General features: G+C 38.2%; 2 protein-coding genes across 2 annotated transcripts; one reads left to right on the forward strand and one right to left on the reverse strand.

Annotated features, from left to right (window-relative positions):
* Positions 1-3,731: 3,731 nt before the first annotated feature.
* On the forward strand, positions 3,732-9,381 carry slc35a1 (solute carrier family 35 member A1). Its single transcript, XM_063001035.1, has 8 exons — positions 3,732-3,814; positions 4,706-4,883; positions 5,047-5,206; positions 5,525-5,677; positions 6,425-6,491; positions 7,269-7,445; positions 7,552-7,686; positions 8,058-9,381. The coding sequence occupies exons 1-8, from the start codon at positions 3,805-3,807 to the stop codon at positions 8,189-8,191; spliced, it is 1,014 nt and encodes a 337-aa protein (XP_062857105.1). The 5' UTR covers positions 3,732-3,804; the 3' UTR covers positions 8,192-9,381.
* A 1,302-nt stretch (positions 9,382-10,683) lies between these two features.
* rars2 (arginyl-tRNA synthetase 2, mitochondrial) lies at positions 10,684-20,652 on the reverse strand. The gene is made up of 20 exons (XM_063001036.1): positions 20,500-20,652; positions 19,699-19,772; positions 19,243-19,345; positions 18,675-18,761; positions 18,392-18,489; positions 18,043-18,098; positions 17,631-17,714; positions 16,880-16,956; positions 16,176-16,334; positions 15,145-15,251; positions 14,957-15,052; positions 14,761-14,821; positions 14,546-14,622; positions 13,459-13,583; positions 13,245-13,312; positions 12,476-12,585; positions 12,128-12,223; positions 11,447-11,521; positions 10,963-11,026; positions 10,684-10,863 (listed from the first exon to the last, which is right to left on the reverse strand). The coding sequence occupies exons 1-20, from the start codon at positions 20,533-20,535 to the stop codon at positions 10,777-10,779; spliced, it is 1,740 nt and encodes a 579-aa protein (XP_062857106.1). The 5' UTR covers positions 20,536-20,652; the 3' UTR covers positions 10,684-10,776.
* Between the last annotated feature and the right edge of the window lie 159 nt (positions 20,653-20,811).

Consider the following 20,811-nt stretch of genomic DNA (forward strand, 5'->3'; position numbering starts at 1 on the left):
GATTTTGCAAGGTTGTGAATCTTGACTCATCCTGTCTCAAAATGACTAGAACTAATCTGGATGCTGCTGTTGTGTTTTTCTCTGAAAATATGAAAGTGCCAGTCAACTATGTAGCATGGCCTCCTAATGTATCATTAGTGATGACTTGTGGCTTCTCTGTGGTCATATAAATGGGACAGATTTGGACCAATTATACCGAGCCAGACACAGTTCAATGACAAAGGTCTTACCATGTTTTACAGAGGGTTGCCATGTTTTCAGAAAACCCTAAATGAACTTATGATGGAACCTAAATTCATTTAGATAAAGGTTTGGTTTGTGTGCCAGTCATTCAGTCACAGCCAACAACAAATGTACGTAAACTTTTGACCTCACCAAAGCGCTTAGGATTGGTTAAACTAAAACCAGCTGAGATATGAGGATGGAGAAATGGAGAGACATCTTACCTGGGTTATGGAGAGCAGCAAACAGCAATACAGCAGCAACACCATCATACACTCCGTCCCACACGCTTCGTCCTACACACACTGTTCAACACCTCCGTCATGTACAGCACTAACACTACAGAGTGATCAAGAGAGGGAGTGAGACAGGGTACAAAGCACTCTTCTGTCTACTCTATGAACACACCTCCTTCAGCATAGTGGTACTACATAGACTGCCATAGACGGCCATAAATAACCCATCTACTACCTGTCCATACGTCTGTCCATTCATTTATTTGGACTCAATGAGAACGTTTGAAAATCCTCACATTCAGTGACTGAATTTCAATGACATAATTAATTCAGTATTTAACTTGACCCCAACAGCATCAAAGTGACATTGTTGGTTTTTGGTCATGTGACAAGATACAGTCTTTTTGGAAGGGGGTGAACTTGAGGCACCGTGAACTTGAGAAAATATTGAAGGTCCAGTTAACCTTTTGTCCTGCTCTTTTTCTGTTGAACTATGATACAGACTCTGTGCTTGACTGTAAAACAAGACATTTATTTTTCATTTTAGTATCTCTTGCTAAGAAATGTATTTTACTGTTATGGTCAACTCCTCAAGTTCCATCAAGTTACAACAGTGCTTCCACTGGAGCAACTGACATATAACTTGCATCAAAAAACACATAGATTCTGGCAGATATGGCAACTGTTGATGTCCTATCTCTTACCTATGCCCTACCTATGTCTTAATCTACTAATCTTATTCATCCATTCTATTATTTAGTAGTTTGGTTTTGGTTTTTTTGCTGTGTCATGTATATTGGTAATGATTAGCCTATATGTCCAAAGATAACTGTACTTGTGAACCTGACTGTATGTGCAAATAAAATAAAAACTTTTTTTTTTTAAAGTGACGTTGTTGGGCCCTTGAGAAGGTCCCTTTATCCTTAATTGCTTGCTAAAACAGTCTGGTTAATGGCATAAGTGTAAATGTAAGGAACAGGTCCCCATGACCCAGTTTGCTCAGTGGCACCCACTCTACCAGCTGCATGTACCAACACTTATAATTGTTTGTGCACTGAACCAATTGATCCAAAACTGATATTTTAAAGAAGTCTTCAGTTAAGCAACTGTATGTAGGAGCTTTGTTTTCCTATTTTGTACTTCATAGTGAACCACACGTTTTCAATAGGAGAGAGGTCAGTACAGCAAGTAGATCAGTCTAGCACCTGCACTCTTTAAATATGTACCAATGCTGTCGCAACACCTGCAGAAGATGTATTAATCTGTATATCTGTATTGTAGGTGCAGAGATCAGTATTAATGATGCCCAAATACTTATTCATGTTACACATTTCAACCCTTCAATACTACCCACCTTAACATGTATGGAGTGACACATTATACCAGCTGTATTCCTCCACCAGTCCTACTGAAACCTTAACCAGACAGTGGGAGGAACTGATGTAGCAGCAAGGAGGTGATTTACCATCTGACCTTTCCTCACTTAGACAAGACCACTGATCCAGGCCAGTAGCACCACTATGACTCTAAATCAGGTCTGCATGGTGGTGAGCTAGTGTGTTTTAAGTATCACATAACTACAGTGTACACAGTTATATAGAACAGTGGCTTTTAAATCTGGAGATTAAATTCAGATCTGGTGCAGGATTTTTCAGTTACTGATAGTTTATTGGACTGTTAGTCTGAGTGCTTGGTCATTTTATCTTTATACCTGACTGGTATTGTCACTGTATTATGTAAATCTGAATCTGAGACAGTAAAATGCCCATCACTGGAGCTAAAAGACCCAAACCATCAAAAACAGTGAAACCATTACTGGCACAATAAAATAATTACATTACAACACAATTGGCACTTTACATTGAGACAGGGAGTGTTGTCCTGGTATCCTCAAAATTCAGTCATCTGTCAGACTGGCTTTACACTACACTGGGCAACACTTGTGGATGATGGAAGAAGTTGCAGTGACGATGATGTTGGAAGTGTTTGCTGGCGCTTTGTAGCTTTTTCTTTTCAAGTGTTGATTCATTATTTTGTTCCTGAAAATTTTATGAAGGTCCTTCAGCTTCACCATGATTGCTACTCGTTAAGGTGGAGGTGGCATGGTGGCTCAATGGGTAGCACTGTCACCTCACAGCAAGAAGGTCCTGGGTTCGATCCCAAGGTGGGGTGGTCCGGGTCCTTTCTGTGTGGAGTTTGCATGTTCTCCCTGTGTCTACGTGGGTTTCCTCTGGGAGCTCCGGTTTCCCCCCACAGTTCAAAGACATGCAAGTGAGGTGATCGATATAACCTTGTGAACTGAAGAATCTTGTGTAATGAGTAACTACCGTTCCTGTCATGAATGTAAACAAAGTGTAAAACATGACGTTAAAATCCCAATAAACAAACAAACTCGTTAAGGCCATCATTTATTTTGATTCATTTATTCAGCAAGTTCTAAATATTAAACCTTAAGACATTTATACACTTTAAAACAGTGACTGAAAGCTTTACTTCAAATAAATTTTCTAAACAAACATTTTTTTGCAATATGTGTAAGTTTAAAGTGGACAGGTGTGCTGCAAGTAAATTAAATAATAATTATATATATATATATATATATGTGTGTGTGTGTGTGTGTGTGTGTGTGTATATATATATATATATATGTGTGTGTGTGTGTGTGTGTGTGTGTGTATGTGTGTGTATACATGTGTGTGTGTGTGTGTGTGTATATATATATATATATGTGTGTGTGTGTGTGTGTGTGTGTGTGTGTGTACATATAGAAAAACTGGTTTGTTTGGTTCTGGTTTTCTTACTGTATATTCTAACAGGTGTGGTCTGGTTTTACTGTATTAACTGGGCTGCTGTGGTGACAGAATCACAATTATTCAGCTTCTCCTAAACAAAAAAGAAACCGGATTTTCATGAATTATGAAGTGTGTGATCAGATTATCTGGTTAATCCGGTTCTCTGGAATTCGTGTAAACTTTAGTTATGATTCAAGCTTCATGCTAAACTGAGAATCATGTCATTATTATTATATTTATAGCTTGATGAGGTGTGGTGCATAATATATAGACACCTGATGAGTTATATGATCTGAGGATTATATCTGTCTGGAACAGAACTCTGTAGCTACATGACAAATTGTGCACGTCAAAGAAATAGGGCGGACTTTTATTCTAATGACTTTTATTTCTAATGCGGAAGTGGATGATTTAGTGAGATTCACAGTGCGGTTCAGACACTGGAGAGTATCAGACATGATCACTGAGGCTTTAATAAGAATAAATAATCATTAATTATTATATTACAGTATTATATTACAGTGTGAAGCTTTATTAGTGCATATAAGTGAATCATGGGGAACGGTGAGTGTTAATAACATTTATATTAATTTAATTATTAACATTGTTATTTTTTTCTGTTGCTTAGATTTACATTTAATCAAATTTACATTTATTGTTATAATTAAACTAAAATGACAATATAATACAGAAATTTACATTTATTAATAATTAATGTGTTTGGTTGCAGTTTCACTGATTGTATTATGATGTAGTTTTTGTTTATATGAGTTAAGTTAAATAAATAAATAAATGTAAATTAAACTGATTAAATATGAATTATTTACTATACTCTAGTTTAAATTCATTAATTGTATGTTTTCATGTAAAGATAAATACAGTAAAGTTTTTCTAGATGATCCTCTGTTGGTAAGACAGACCATCCCATCAAAAAGCAACAAAAAACTGACATGTTTATGTCGAATATCAGAATCTTTCTTCTATTTACATTTACAGCATTTAGCAGGTGCTTTTATCCAGGAGCTCCGGTTTCCTCCCACAGTCCAAAGACATGCAAGTGAGGTGAATTGAAGATACTAAATTGTCCAGGACTGTGATTGCTATAACCTTGTGAACTGATGAATCTTGTGTAATGCGAGATGCGGGAACTTGCTGGTTTTGGCAGCCATCTCTGCATGGTAATTATATTAATTTAACAATGGGTGTGTATGTTTACAGAGCTACCGGCGGGAAGGGGGGAGGGGGGTAGAAATACAGGATTTGAGAGTGTTTGGATGTGTAGTGATTCTAGACATGATGTGTTGTGAGAGTACAAAACAAAACATTCCACTTTTATTATCGCTGAAACAAACAAAAAAAGACAATTCATTGTGTCTGTATGTTGTTGTTGTTGTGTGTGTGTGTGTGTGTGTGTGTGTGTGTGTGTGTGTGTGTGTGTGTGTGTGTGTGTTTTAGAGGGGGTGAGTGTGGGGTTCAAACTGTACTGTTTGACGGTGATGACTCTGGTGGCAGCGACGTACACCATAGTGTTACGGTACACCCGGACAGTTCAGACTGAACTTTACTTCTCCACCACGGCTGTCTGTCTCACCGAGGTCATCAAACTGTTCCTGAGTATAGGAATGCTCACTCGGTAATCTCTCTCTATCTCTATCTCTCTTTCTCACACACACACACACACACTTAAAAAAACAGTATAGAATCTCTGAGCTAAACTATTGTATTGGGTTGTAACTTCAGGGCACCTGAAGAAAAAAGGCTGCATTCCTATCAGTCAATGCACTCGTCTTTTGCAGTGAATCAGGAGGGGTGAGCAGATTTATGGCTACAGTAGAGGAGCACATATTTCGGAGTCCTGTAGAGTTGTTGAAGCTGAGTGTTCCATCTGTAGTTTACGCCATTCAGAACAACATGGCCTTCATCGCCCTTAGTAATCTGGATGCAGCCGTCTATCAGGTACACACACAAACACATACCATACACACATGATTAGGGTGTATAAAGTGATTGTTAGTTACAGTGTAGGATGTAACAGTAACTCGGTTAGTTACGGTGTTGGACGTGATGGTAAGCACTGTCACCTCACAGCAGAGCAGAAGGTCCTGGGTTAGATTACTAGGTGGAGCAGTCCAGGTCCTTTCTGTGTGGGGTTTGCATGTTTTCTTAGTGTCTGTGTGGATTTCCTCCAGGAGCTCTGGTTTCCTTTCACAGTTTGCAAACTAGTGCTAGCATTGTACATCTAATGTTGCTTTACTGTTTCCTTAATGTTTGTAGGTAACCTACCAGCTAAAGATCCCGTGTACGGCGCTCTGTACGGTACTGATGCTGAACCGCTCTCTCAGTCGAGTGCAGTGGTTCTCTGTCTTCATGCTGTGTATGGGTGTTATCCTCGTTCAGTGGAAACCTGCTGAGTTAACCAAAGTTCAGGTGAGAATGAGCAACTCCCAGTAGATTCAGATTCAGAGTTTTTAAAAGCTTTGTGCTGCCATCCTGTCAGTATAAAGCATAATTAAGTATGTAGGAGCTCAAAATGTCCTCTGGCTTTGGTACAGAACTTTTCTAATTCATGGACTAACAAATATAAAGAGGAATAAGCGATAAATTAAAATAAAATCACTACAGTGGATAATTGTGAAATGCAATACAGGTGACATGCAGTGAAGATGACGAAATGAAAAGCAAAACCCAGGTTACATTGTTTTCACGTCACTTGATTTTTCTACTGAAAAACAGTCCACATGGATTTGCATTTAAAAAAACAAAAGGCTGAATTTGTGTCAGAATTAAATACAAATCAGCTTGAAATGCAATCAGCTTGCAGCTGTTTTGCATTTCACTGTGTGCTGCTTCGAATGAGCACTGTATATAGGTCATGGTTAAGAAACCAGACAGAAGTAATCGCTGACTGAGGGGTTTGAAAAATTATGCCATGTCAGACTATTAGATGCAGCGCCCAAATCAACAAAGATTAGTGTTCCTGAGCCTGCAGACAGGAGGAGCTGAGCTTAGTTTTTACAGGGAACGCTTTCTATGTGGTGAAATGGTTTTAGATCATTAAAATAATTGAAATAGGAAAAACAATTAAACGTGTGTCCATCAGTTCTAAAGTAAGCAGAATTGGTGTAAAGAACAGTTGATCTGAAACACTGACTGTAAGTGTGAATGTTTCCTCAGATGGAGCAGAACCCGGTCGTCGGCTTCATGGCTATCGCTATAGCGGTTCTCTGTTCTGGATTTGCAGGTCAGAATTCAGATTTTTATAAACTGTAAGATGTTAGTGATTTGTACAAATGTGGAGAATGTGAAACCACACACCCCTGATGAGGATGGGAGGATGGATTGAACTGAAACACAGACTTTATCCTCCTTTCATGATGATGTACCTGTGTGGTGTTTGGTCTGTAGCTCCCTGTAAAGCTGCACTCTACAGACCCAACTGGTTTGGCTTGATGGTGAATCTCTTTCTTCCTACTTCACCACCGCCTTCTTCTGTCTGGATGAGGTATCAGTAGGAGTGGTGGAAGTATACAGAGGGTTTAGTGTGTTCCTCCATACATCTTATAGCTCTGTGGAAGAATCCACCGTTGTCCGGTGTAAAGAAGTGACCAGTGGGCACGCAGAAGGCACGTATTAACCCCTGACCCTCCTCATTCAGCATGGGTGTTATGTAACAAACAATCACTACTTTTATTATCCCATCTCACTTAGTAATAGTTTAGACTTCAGTGTAGCTTTCCTGCCCACACGGATTACTTTCTACAGTGCTAAGCTAAGCAGCACATTTTTGTATGAAAAACAATCTTGTTGTGGGCTAGATATGAAGTTATATATGGATTTATAAAATGTGTGAATGGTTACAACGTCCTGATATTAACAGTCTTCTTTATCAAATATCAGTATTCTTGATACATTTCCCTGCACGTCACTACAGAGGATCCTGGTGGTTTTAGACGTTTGCACCCTCCTGTATGATAAAGGTTAATTAAAGGTTGTGATGAAGTTCTGCTGTGTGTTACAGGGGTGTACTTTGAGAAGGTGTTGAAGAGTTCCGAGACATCTCTGTGGGTGAGGAATATTCAGATGTACTTGTCGGGGATTGTTATCACACTGATTGGTGTTTACATGACTGATGGACAGCAGGTGATGGAGAAAGGTTTCTTCTATGGTTACACATCGTGGGTCTGCTTCGTCATCTGTGAGTTATTGCAGTTTATTCAGTAATTTTATTGCCAATATTAATAGTTTATAGTTGTTTAATGCTGAATTTGACCAACGACTGTGTGTGTGTGTGTTGTGTGTAGTTTTATCGAGTGTAGGTGGTCTTTACACGTCAGTGGTGGTGAAATACACTGATAACATCATGAAAGGGTTTTCAGCTGCAGCCGCCATCGTTCTGTCTACTGTCGCCTCAGTGACGCTGTTCGGTCTGCAGATCAGTAAGTATCTGGTGTGATTGTTCCGACAAGATAAACAATAAAAAGCGTCATGAAATTATAAAGTAAATATTTTGTCATGATTATAAATCTGAGTATGTGTGGCATTCACAGCTTAATCTGAAAATGTATTACATGTGTATTTATCTCCAGATTTTACATACTGCAGCTACTGTATATAAACACTTTTGTTCTGTTATGTCTGAAAGAAAAGGGTGAACAGGATATTACAATATTATAAATATGGTATGCTTCTTAGCTAGTAATATTAAACACAGTTTTGCTGATGGTTACACATGACCAAACTTCTCCTCAGTGTAAGATTACATATGATTAAATTAAGCCTTAAAAAAAACTTGTTTTTTGCCCTGCAGCGTTGACGTTTGCCTCCGGAGCTCTGCTGGTGTGTGTCTCCATTTACCTGTACGGATTACCCAAACAGGACACCAGCATGCTAACCAGAGCTAAAGAAGCTAACAAAGCTAGCAAAGAGCTCAGCAACATCTAAGGAACTGTTAGTAGAAGATGACAGAAAGATCTGCACTTTTCTCTTTTGCGTTCACATTGTTCAACTGCTAAAATAATTTTTGTACAGTACTGATCCTGAAAATGAGAGCCGGCGCCTGGCCTGTGTATCAGAAAAAAGAGGCTGAGCCAAGGAGAGACTGACTGGGTTAAAACTGAAATCAAGATCATTCTTAACCATTAATTTCTATCATGTCTGTGTGTGTAATTTCTGTGTTTTTGTACGTTCTCTTCTGTTAAACTATTTTACAAATCCCAAGTTCTCGTTGTCTCATAAGGCAAAACAAATGAAAGTATTTATCACGAGGTTTATTTTTTATCATATAATCATTTTTGCTTTCAACTCTGATATAAACTGTTAAAGAAGCCTAATTTATTACATGTTATGAAGCCCTGGTCTCACTAGTCTCTTTGGACGTGAATACATTGATTTGAATGAAATTTAATAAACCATGTCACTAACAATGCGAAGTAAATTGACCGGAGAAAGCAGGCAAACTGGTTTTTTAAATGTGTTGGCCCACAAATTTTGTCGGCTACTAAAAACACAACAGATCTGCTTTGCTGATCTCTGATCCAAAGTAGCTGAAGTGCTATCAGTGTAGCAACTGAGATTTAATGCAGTATTACACACTGATTTATTATAAATGTCTGAATTGAGACTGTATAAATGTATTTTAAAGCTGCCAAAAATGACTTGGACAGTTGAGTGAGTGTGAGAACTATCTCCCAATTCTAAATTGGTTCTCAAAATTAAAACATTAAATTCTACTTATGAAGATGCAAAACAAGAATTTCCAGATTACAAGTTGGTAACTGACAACTTATGACGAAATTGTTAACTAAGTTACCGTTGTGGACCTTCACCGGCTAAACTTCACTCATTTACATATTTACTATTCAAGATTTTATGCAAAATTTATTTGCATATTTAGTGTATGTATAGTGTAGTGAAAACTTAATTTGTATGTTCTTCAACAATCTTGAATGAAAACCCCTTAATAACATTGTGTCTTAGAAATGGAGTTTGGGTAGAAATAATTATTATGACTGTATTCATTTTAGTATTCTCCACAATATTGTATTTAAAACTATTACAAATGTCGGTGTATTTTTATTACACATTCTGTTGTAGCCTGGACAACAATAAATGGGACATTATTTGATTATAAATGTTACATTTTGTTCACATTTTTATTTAGATTTAAATATTTTAAACTTTTAATAATTACAAAAACAGTTTATATAATTTCTTTGTTCATTTTTAGTTTTTAGGAAACCGGAGCACCCAGAGTAAACCCACACAGACATGGGGAGAACATGCAAACTCCACACAGAAAAGACCTGGACCGCCCCACCTGGGGATCGAACCCAGGACCTTGCTGTGAGGCGACAGTGCTACCCACTTAGCCACCGTGCCGCCCGTGAAACACTGGTGGTATTAACAGTAATACACACAGTACTGGTTAGTCTTTAACCCTACAGCAGTGTTCAGATCCTCACCTGCTTCACAGCTTATTGATGCGAGTTCAATATTTATCTAAATGAATTGGTATTGAGGGAACAATAAATTACACTCTTATGAGGAAACAGGAAAATGTAATATTACCTGTCCATAAGCTAATGTGTACATTGGATTTGCAGCAGAATAAAGATCTAAAATACAAAAGCAAGTTCAACATCTGAAATGGCTAAAAAAATAAATGGAACGAAACCTTTGGAGCAGCTTGGTCCAAGTCCTGACTGGAACCCGATGTAGATGCTGTGACCTGGTGAGACCTGAAAGCAGCTGTTCATGTCTGATAAAGTAGCTCTGATAAACGCGAGTGGAGCTCAAATGTAATTTCATGCAGCCAGTTATTTCTACTAATCATAACCATGAAATCTAAGTAAACGTGAAGCTAAAATGTAAGTAATATTAGTTTTTAAGGGAATGAAAGGAACTGATCTGATTAGACATCACTGCACCCATATCCAACCACCAGAACCCCATCTCATGTTTTGGATTTTAGTGAATTAGAGTTGGTAATCAGGTACTTTTCTGTTTAAACATTGCAGGCGTTGTTGGACTTAAACCTTTTCTTTTTGCGTAAGAATGTCAAAACATTGGTCGTCATGGTAACTAAACCTGGGTTGGTTTATATTTGGAGTAAAAGAATCCAGATTATCTTGAATTGTTGGTTATGAAAGTGACTGAACTATTAAACCCTGCCCTCTGGAGTAGTCGAGTGTTTACTGGTTTTGGTTAGCTTCATGATATCTGAAGAGTAGATTATTCCTTTGTCAGTTGACGATGTTAGCTTTGATGCAGAACTGCAGTCATGGCAAACGGTGAGTATCAAATGCAGTGGGGACCTGAATACTATCAATGGGAGCTGCTATCTGTGAAGGATAAACAATTAATGGATGGATAAATAGATTACAGTTGCTAGAATGGATCACGTTGCTTTACTGAAAATCGATCACACTACTAAATGTTTACACCATTTCATTTTCCTTTTAATCATCCACAAAATGAAAAATTTAAAACCTTTATTATTTTAATACTTTTATTAACTCTAGAATCATTCACATTCTCTCCACTGGTGTAATACCCAAAATCTTCATCCCATTAGCCAGCACTGAGCATGTGCAGGAGAAGAGGCAGAGCCTGGCCTGTCAATCAAAAGAAAAAACGGGGAAACAAAAACTGAATAAAAATCATCACATACGAGTTTATTCTACTATAATTATATCATATGATACTATAATTACCTGAGCCACGTGTGTAGAGCTTCCCTTCACTTGCAGAGCTTTATGTGCCGACGATGCCAAGTGACTGAAAACAACAAGAAATAACCAGATCAGATACATTCATAATCATTTATATTACATTATAATTCCTAATCACTGGTATATCTGGTACAGTACAGTTCCCTAATCCATTCCAGAATGTTTACATAAACGAACCTGTAAAAGAACCTCATGTCCAAATTATTCTTGCAGTTAAATTCTTTTTTGCAATTACTTATTTTGCAACCACTTGACCAAGTGACAAACACAATTATTCAAACTAATTTAATCCAATCGATTGAGGGTTACCATAACACAAGTAAAATCATTCCCCATCTAAATCTATACAGTATACATTGATCATTATTTCAGGTGGACATTGTTTACACAGCACATGTTGTATATGCTGTGTTTAAATTCATACTAATGAGGTTTTGAGATGAAATGTGATGTGATCGCTTCGTACCAGAGCGTGAGAAGGAAGTTGACAAGGTAGCGAGGCTGTAGCTCAAGTGCTGATTGGAGCAGAACCTCATCGTACCTGAGAATAAGAACCCAGGTGAGGATCAGAAACACTGTCGGTTCAAACACCCGAACCAAATAGTAAATACATTATTAAACAACACTGTGATTTCGAACATCGTTGATACATTTAATGAAACGGATCAATACTGAAATAGTTTTACTGGTACGAGTGCCTTTGATGGCTGGGACTGTAACAGGGAGCAGCGCTGGTGTACAAACTAGCCTTTACATTGTTATTTTCAACCTGTGAGATTATTAAACTAAATCATTAATAAAATACTCATCACTGTAGGGATGTACAGATACACCACTTCACCATGTTGACTATAAAAAGTACAAGAATTCACTGCTCAAACTTGGATCTTTTGAAGAGAGAATCAGCCGAAATCACCAGTATCTTAGCTGCATGCATGTTGTTCGTGTTTTTAATTTTGTTTTGTTTGTAATGACGCCACGAGTGTCCCGCTAACATTAGATCTCTGATGGTCCATATAATTAACCACCTCCTGACCAATCAGAATCAATTTAATGATGCTGTAGTATAAACAGTTATGCTAATTTGTTACTGATGGTGGGTTGTGATTCGGTAAAGCAGTAACTAATGGTACCAGGTGAACGTTACCTGAGCAGGTGCTGCAGAATTAAAATACTTTGATCTTCTTGTAGGTGTGAAGGATCAAAGTCTGTTTGATTTGCATCTCCATGCATCCTTAACAAACTGCACAAAACAAACATCCCATAATACATGTACACAGTTAGTGTGCTAGTAAAATAAACATAAATCAAAACACATTCATGTACTTAAACAACAGCCACAAGGACAAGGTTGCGTTACAATCTTTAAACATCTGAACTTCCTGCACTGTGCGCATGTTAGTACACCAGATAGTTGCTAGTTAGGCTACACAACTGGGGTGATATGACTTCAGCACTCAGGTTAGCATGAATACAGTGTGATGAATGAATGTACCTGCGCAGACGTGCGTGTGTATACTGCAGGAAAACACCAGTATCACCCTGAGCCTGCAGCACCCGCTCCCAGTCAAACTTATAATCAGATATCAACCGTCCTTTAAAGTCCTGAAACACACACACACATACAATAATAGTCTGTGGTACAAACGTCCAACTGATGTAGATTTAATGTCACACTGTAGGGCGTGGCTATGACACCAATATACAAAAACTGTCATAAAGTTTAATAGCATCAAAACATTAAACATTACATCAGGATGATTGTCAGTCGTTGTTTGAATCCTTCAGGATAAGTTTAAAAAACTAACACAAAACCCGGATCTGACTCATCTCCATAATCTACTTTGTACACAAACACGTACAGATTACACACACTCATACAGATCCCACACACACACACACAGAGTTTATCAGCACTGAACTTGTTACTGAGCAAACACAGTGTCGTATTTAGACGGGAACTCAGGTAATCAAATAATAAAGATAATAATTACATTCAAATCAAAGCTAAATAAGTATTTCTAGAAAAGCTATTTCGTAAAAGAATCCTTGATTTGTTAATTCTCTTAAATCTTTATTTATCTTTTATCTTTAAAGTAGAAAAAAAGGTTTCCAATGTCTTCACTGATTAACTTAATTGCATTTTGTAAAGATAAACTTACAAATCATAGATTTTTCCATTTACACTGATGGAGCTGAAAGGCTGGGTGTTTGTGTGTGTGTGTGTGTGTGTGTGTGTGTGTGAGGAAGAGGATGAAGTTCACCTGAACGATGAGAGCGCTGATTCCTATCTGCTCTGCTGTAAGCTCCTGATCACTCAGTTCTTTAGAGGCTGCACACACACACAGATTTATTATTTTTAACCATAAATGATAATGTTGTGTGTAGTTTGGAGGGGTACATGGTGTACTAGGTGTAAAGCACAATCACATTTGAAGTATCGTGTGTGTGTGTAAGTGCGTTTGTGTATGCTCTTACTTTTGGACTGGTTCATGTTGTGAATCATTCGGTTGCGAGCTTCATCTATCACATCCTCCAGAAACACCACCTCACCTCTGCGTGTACTCATTCCCTTCACTAACCCAAACGGTACATGTATACACCTGAAACACAGACAGAGAGGCACATACAATTATTACTGTTGTTATCACTGTTATTGTTATTATTACTGCCATTGTTATTATTACTCTTGTTAGTGGTTATTTTTTATAATTACTGTTATTATTATTATTGATAAGTGTAATTTCCATTAAATTTTTTTTTTATTTATATTTTTTTCTCCTCTTTTCCCCCCCAATTTTTATCCCCCAGTCTAGTCGTGTCCAATTACCCTAAATGCGTCCTCTATACTGATTCGACCCTTCACCGCTGACTGAGGACGCCTCTCTACTGAAATACGCCGCCCCCTGTACAGTCAGTACAGACTGCATTTTTCACCTGCACGAGTCGAGTTCATACACCGACGGGCACTGTGTACGGAGGGCCACACCCCCATCAGCACCATTCTTCAGCCCTGTGCAGGCGCCATCAGTCAGCCAGCAGGGGCTGCAGTCGCACCAGTTATGAGGACCTATGATCTGACTTTCTTACCCCTAACCCTGAACAACAGCCAATCGTTGTTCATGCAGCCGCCCAGCTTCCATTACATTTTTGGCATTTAGCAGATGCTTTTTATTCAAAGCGACTTAAAGTTGTGACAGTATGCAACCTAAGCAATTGAGGGTTAAGGGCCTTGCTCAAGAGCCCAACAGTTGCAACCTGGCAGTGGTGGGGCTTGAACTGGCAACCTTCTGATTACTAGTCCAGTACTTTAACCACTAAGCTACTCCTGCCCTTTTTATTGTGGTTATAATTGTAATCGTTATTATTACTGTTTTTATTGTTGTTGTAATTACTGTTGTTCTTGATATCACTGTTATTATTGTTTTTGTTGTTATTGTTGTTACTTTTATTTGTACTGTTTTATTATTTTTAGTTTTATTGTTGTGATATTACTATTGTTATTATTGTTGCTGTATTGTTGATTTTTTATTATTGTTATTATTATTTCTGTTGTTGTTATTACCTGTCGGCCCACTGGCGATCCATCAGTCTGAGGATGTGGAAGAGCTGCTGGAAGTGCAGACACTGACTCTTATCTGTCTAATACAGAAACACAACGGCTTTTACTCCCACACAGAAAACACCAACACAAAACCTAACACACACACACACACACACACACAACACACAGGATTTAAAGTGAGAAAGTGTGTGTGTGTGGGTGTGTGTGTATCTTACCACGTAAATCATCTCATCAAAGTCAAATTCCTCTTTACGATCAAGCGCCGCAGCCACGTCTCTAAAATAAAACAAACAAGAATAACAGCAGCCATTCGCCATCCCATATTAATACCACTCCTGCTGCACATAAGTAAATAAACCCTTTGGAGTGAGTTTATTTAAAGGCTGAAAAGCACTGGGCTAAAGTACAGACCTGGTGATGTAAAGTGAGGTTCCATCACTGCGCACTACAGATGAATAGGACGACATGTCACCTTCTGTACTCAGATCCACCACTCCTGTTCCTTTCCTGTTTATCAACCAATCACAATCATTCAAACATCAATACATCACTACTACTCACGAGCCATTATCAAGTCATTGTGTGTGTGTGCTACTCACTGAGTGATCTTCAGAAGGCCTCGTGTTTTTAGTTCATTCAGCACCTGCTGAGCTTTGTTCTGATGGAATGATTCACCTGAGTAATGGTCAAAGGAAACACCTAACCTCTGATACACACACACACACATATACACATGTAATTAATCAGTGAGTATTAATTAATGCAACAGTGTTACCCATTTAACCGGATAATGAATTCCTGCTGTTTTTGCCAAATTCTGACCCTACTGTCTATATGCGGCAGCGGAAATCCAGATCCTTTAAAGCAAAGAAGATGTTTGGGTGAACCTGTGCCCACTGTAGCTCAGATTTCACATCTGACAAAACTGGAACCAGATTTTCTGCTTTTGTCGCCCATTCATTCACCTCACGGTACAAAAGTGACTCTAGATCAAAAAGCCAAAATAATAGAGTGATGGTCCATCACCACTATGTACTCTTAATGACACACAACTGACAAGGACGCAGTTCATCATACCATGCGTCAGAGTGACACCCAGTTGCCATAAATGTACACTGGGTACCTTTGATGTGCTAATGTTCTTTTATGGAGCTCATTAGGCATCATTTATTTTAAAGCTGCAGTATGTAACTTGAGATGTAGAGGCCGTCTTCTAATTATGTGAGCCAAATAAAAAGGTGTATAACAATAAATATTGTAAAATATAATCATAAAGTTTGGGGAAGGCCCATTTCTTTTCCAGCATGAACTGCAAGGTCCATGTCTAGTGGCCTACACAGAACCCTGATTGTAACCCTATTGAACTCCTTTAAGATTAATTGGAATTTTAATCCAATGTCAGTATGGGCACACATTTCCACAGTCATCCTCCATAAACTTGGAGTGGAATGCTTTCTAGATGAGTGGAGGCTGTTATAGCCGCTGATGACAATGGATTTTAAAATGGGACATTCCACAAGCTCAACATCAGGTGTCCAAATACTTTTGTATATAGCATATATTAACACACTAAAGCTAATTAATATGCACAAATTCATTAGCAAGTATTCACTGGTTAGCATCGTGTTACCTGATAGATCTTCTTGTACTCCTGAACTGAGATCTCCCGAAACTGTTTCCATAGTAACAGAGCCTGTTCATCGTGGTGCTCCAGTCGCCTGAAGAACTCTGCAGCAGCCAATCGAACGCCTTCGTCATGCTCCGCCTCCCGACTCACCTGCACGTACACCTTTTCAACACAAAGTCAGAATGAGAACTAAATCTAATAACGTTCTAAAATGTTCAAGAAATTCCACAAGGAATGCATTTATGCTCAAGTCATATGAGCAAGGATGGATGGAGTATACCAACCATGTTCCTCATCAAGTCACTGCTAGGACTTGAGATATTTCACAGTCTACAGTGCATATCATCATCAAAAGATTCAAAGAATGCTGAGAAAGTGTGTAAATGACAAGCCTGAGAACAATGACTAAATGGCAGTGACGTTTTATCCAGGGTGGCACTGCATTAAAAACCAGCACGTTTCTGTGATGATTATCACCACATGGTTTCAGAAACTGTCATCACTGCGTTCAGTAAAGACTTTATTATACAAAAGAACCTGCACTTGGGGGTGATGGTGGTATTGGTGCCCATGGCATCACTGTTCCCTGTAGGACATTATTTTCACTGAAGATTTCTGCATATTCCACCACACCCACCATGTCCACCACCTTTACACCAACCATTCAGCTCTGACTGATTGAAAACACATTCACATTATACACACACTTGGAATAAGTGCTGCAGTGGGTTCTCCTTCAGCTTCTCCTGAGAACCGAGACGCTGAAACGCTGCTCCCAGTAAACCTGAAACACACAACAGCCCAGATATTACCATTTACAAATGGAACTATCAGACAAACGTTTCAGTAGGATGACACTGGTGGTTACACTGGGAGAACCTATAGTGATAATTGTTGATCTATGTTAAAGAGGGAGTGGTTCATGCTGAATAAACAAATACTTTTTATTTCTGTTTACAGATAATTACACATCAGCACCATGTAGAGAAAGCAGGTGTTGTACGAGAGCGCTGGTTTAATAACTATACATCAACTAGCTTTTACATTGTGGTGCTTTAATGACACATCTTTTTAATTCTACCCCTTTATTCTAGAAATAAAAACAATAAATAATTAAATCAAATCTAAATCTAGAATTGTACTGATATGATTCTGATCCAAAGCTTCCATCCATTCCTACTAAATGTTCTCAACCTTTCAACTCATCTTACAACTGGATCTACTTTACACCTGTTCAGTTAAAAAGTATTAATACACGCCTACCAGCCAATCAGAAAGCACAATTCTTTATGTTCACGTTCTACACTGAGTTAGTGGAGGCTCTGTTGCCTTCACACTGTATCAGGTGAATGTTATACTGAGCTTCAACATTCACCAGTTTTTCCGAAATAATTAAAACAAGAAGCTGAAGCTGGAACTAGAATTCATCTTTAACTGGGATAGAGAAAACACACTCACCAAACTGCATTCCCCAGTCTCCTAAATAATTCACACGTATCACCTCATTTCCCAACGCCGCCTTCAGATTAGCAATGAAATTACCTACAGAGCAGGGAGAGGGTGGAAGAGTGAGACAGAGGGTTCGAGAGAGTGAGACCACCAAGACAAACACTATATTTAATAAAATTATAAAAAAGGAGAGAGGCTTAAAGAAAACATTTAAAAAATAACTGGTGAGTAAAAAAAAAAAAGCCCTTAAATGTGGTGTCCTTCCATTAGTATATTATTCATAACTATAATTGTGGGCCACCATCACCTGCATCACCACAATTAATTTGCATTAGTGAATCCTACATCAGTTTCTCTCTGCATGAACTGTATATGTTTGGTCAATGAGAATTATTGGTGAAGATGTGATCAGCAGTCTGACCGATGATGGTGGATCTCAGATGTCCAGCATGAAACTTCTTTGCGATGTTTGGTGAGCTGCAGGAAACAGAATAAAGATCACATGTTCAGTTTTCTGTCATTAAAGATAAATCTGATCATGTGAATCCGAATAACAAAAACATCCAGTGAGTGGCAGATTCGCGCAGTAAATGACCCGACTGTTTCGAGCTAACAGGACACAACAGTAACTTAAAGAATGACTTTTTACAACCAAGTGACTGCGCACATGCTGGACGGGGTGCTTGAGAGTCTCAGCTCTCTTCAGCCCTTAAATCTTCTGCGATTAAAACTAAAACCCCAATACAATGGAGGTGAGGGTGATGATATACCTGTATTCCACCAAGGTTCTCCCTCTCGGAAGGTTCTGGAGGATTTCACTCTTCACTCCAAACCCCTCAGGTTCTCTGCAGATGTCTCCTAATAATTCCTACAAAATAGATCAAATCAACCTTACCGATCCAGGTTTTAAAAGATCAGCCTAAACCAAAACCTGAAGCTATATAACTGTGTTCCAGTCCTCATTCTGGTCAAGGGTTCTTCTGATCACAATTCTACAGTGTATCTTGCAGGGTGTAACTCAATTGAATGCCCAAACCGAGTGACCCTTCTTACCTCAGCCAGCAGCAGCTTGTTGATTCTAAAGTTGATAACGCCACGTCCAGAGGACACGTCCTCAATCACAGTGCTGCTGCCTTTTAACTAGTGAAGAACAAAGAGAGAAACAATCATCCAATCTGTAAAAGTACAAATGTCCAAATATTAATGCATACACTACAGCCAAAAGTATGCAGACACCTCTCCTAAATTTTAAGTTCAGGTGTTTTAGCCAAACTCATTTCTAATACATGATATCATTGCATGGAGCAATCCATAACATCCAGTACATGAACATCCATGTTTATTTTCACATAAAGCCACCTTCTGCAGGTATGACAACAGCATGACTGTGTAATCAGAAAATGCCAGCAGGTGCTAGATGGACCAGTCTGCAATATAGTTGGCATTTTTAGTTCACAAAGCATTACTACATGATGGAAGACAATGGGAAACATGATCCTGTTCCAATATTTCTGGACTTTATTTAGTAAGACTGTTGTTTAGTAAGACTATTCTAATCCTGAAGAGCTGCTGTAAGAACGTCTGTCAAATATCAAGAACTATAAGCATCATCATTTGAAACCTGTCTGATAAGCAGATCTGTCTGAGATTGAAGATCCTGATCAGCTGGTAGAACTCCATTCTGTATCAGAGAGCTCAGCGATATCCTCAGATCAGGACCAAACCTGAAACATTAAAGGTACAATAGGCATTAAAGGTGCAATAAAGGTGTGATGTATAATATTGCACTGGTCTTGTTGTAAACATATCTGGAGACACAATTGAACAGCAAATTTGAAACTGTTCATTTAAAGTAAGTTCATTATTAGGCAGACTCGTTTTACATTCCTTTGTTTGATAATGTTACCCACCCCCGCAAAGAACCCTTCACTTCACAAACGTAAACATGGCAAAACCACTTTGTAAAGGGTTAACATCTTACAATGCCATAATTATGAGTAAAAACAGGTTCTGCCTGTGTGGCCACTGCAACCATAATTTTACCCCAAACACCTTTAAAAGTCATTATAATTCTTACTGTTTTTTAGACACAGGTACAGCAGACAGGTGGGGGATGAAAACCTCTTCCTTTACTCCACAGATCCTTGAAAGCTGAGAAACAAGATATAGAGTTTAATATGTGCAGTTTGGGAGCTGCTTTGATTATTATGTGGTGTTTATACATCTCCATTCCTACAGCCCATGTCTGCTAAAACAAAATCAGAGATGTTAACATGCCTAAAATTAGCATAGGACCATTTGGACCGATCAGAATAGTTAAGATGAAACAAAAACAGAATCTCTGGTAATAAATCAGCTGCTCATGTTTGGAGAAAGACGATTCCACTAACACCAAACACACAGTGAAGTACGGTGGTGGAAGCATCATGACAGCTTTGTATAATTACAGGTGCTCACGTAGGCCGGTCAATTTTCTATTCCAACTGTGTGTCTGTAGAGGGACTGTCGTAAACCTGGGTAATTAAAGGACAGTTTGCTGAGAGGAACTGAACCCCAAAGCTGCAGAGGGGATTATTTTCTATTGTAAACAACAGCTTTACAACAAGATACTAATGGTACGTGTTTTTATAACAACTAAATATGAATAATACATACAGTTTAATAACCCCATCTAAAAAAAACAAACGTAAACGATTCTTCTGTTATGAACAGTGTTTATTAAAAGCAGATTTGTATTCTATACTAATTACAAAATTTGAATTTTACTGTTAGAAAGTTGTTTGAACTGATTTGCTGATGTGTTTAAGTATATTCAATATTAAAACTGAGGAAAATGCTGATTATATTCATTATACTTCTGTATTATTATATTTATTACCTGAGAGGACACAGCTCTCCTGATGAAGCACGCCATCAACACGCTAACCTTCACATCTATCTACTGTACACTTCACAAAAACATCATTAAAATGTTCTTTTTATTATTTTATATTTATATTATATTGTATTTATATTTATATTATATTATGTTTACAATTTATTCTGTAAGAAAGTCATTTAGGACTAAACTCAGTTCTTCACCGCTGCTAGTTACAAACACGACGCAATGCTCTGACGCCATCAAACCGCGACGACACGATTTATCGTGTGTTTACTTTCATCGTAACACCCCCTCTTAATAGCCAGTTCA

Source organism: Trichomycterus rosablanca, chromosome 9, assembly GCF_030014385.1.
Source record: "Trichomycterus rosablanca isolate fTriRos1 chromosome 9, fTriRos1.hap1, whole genome shotgun sequence".
NCBI classification, from domain to species: domain Eukaryota; kingdom Metazoa; phylum Chordata; class Actinopteri; order Siluriformes; family Trichomycteridae; genus Trichomycterus; species Trichomycterus rosablanca.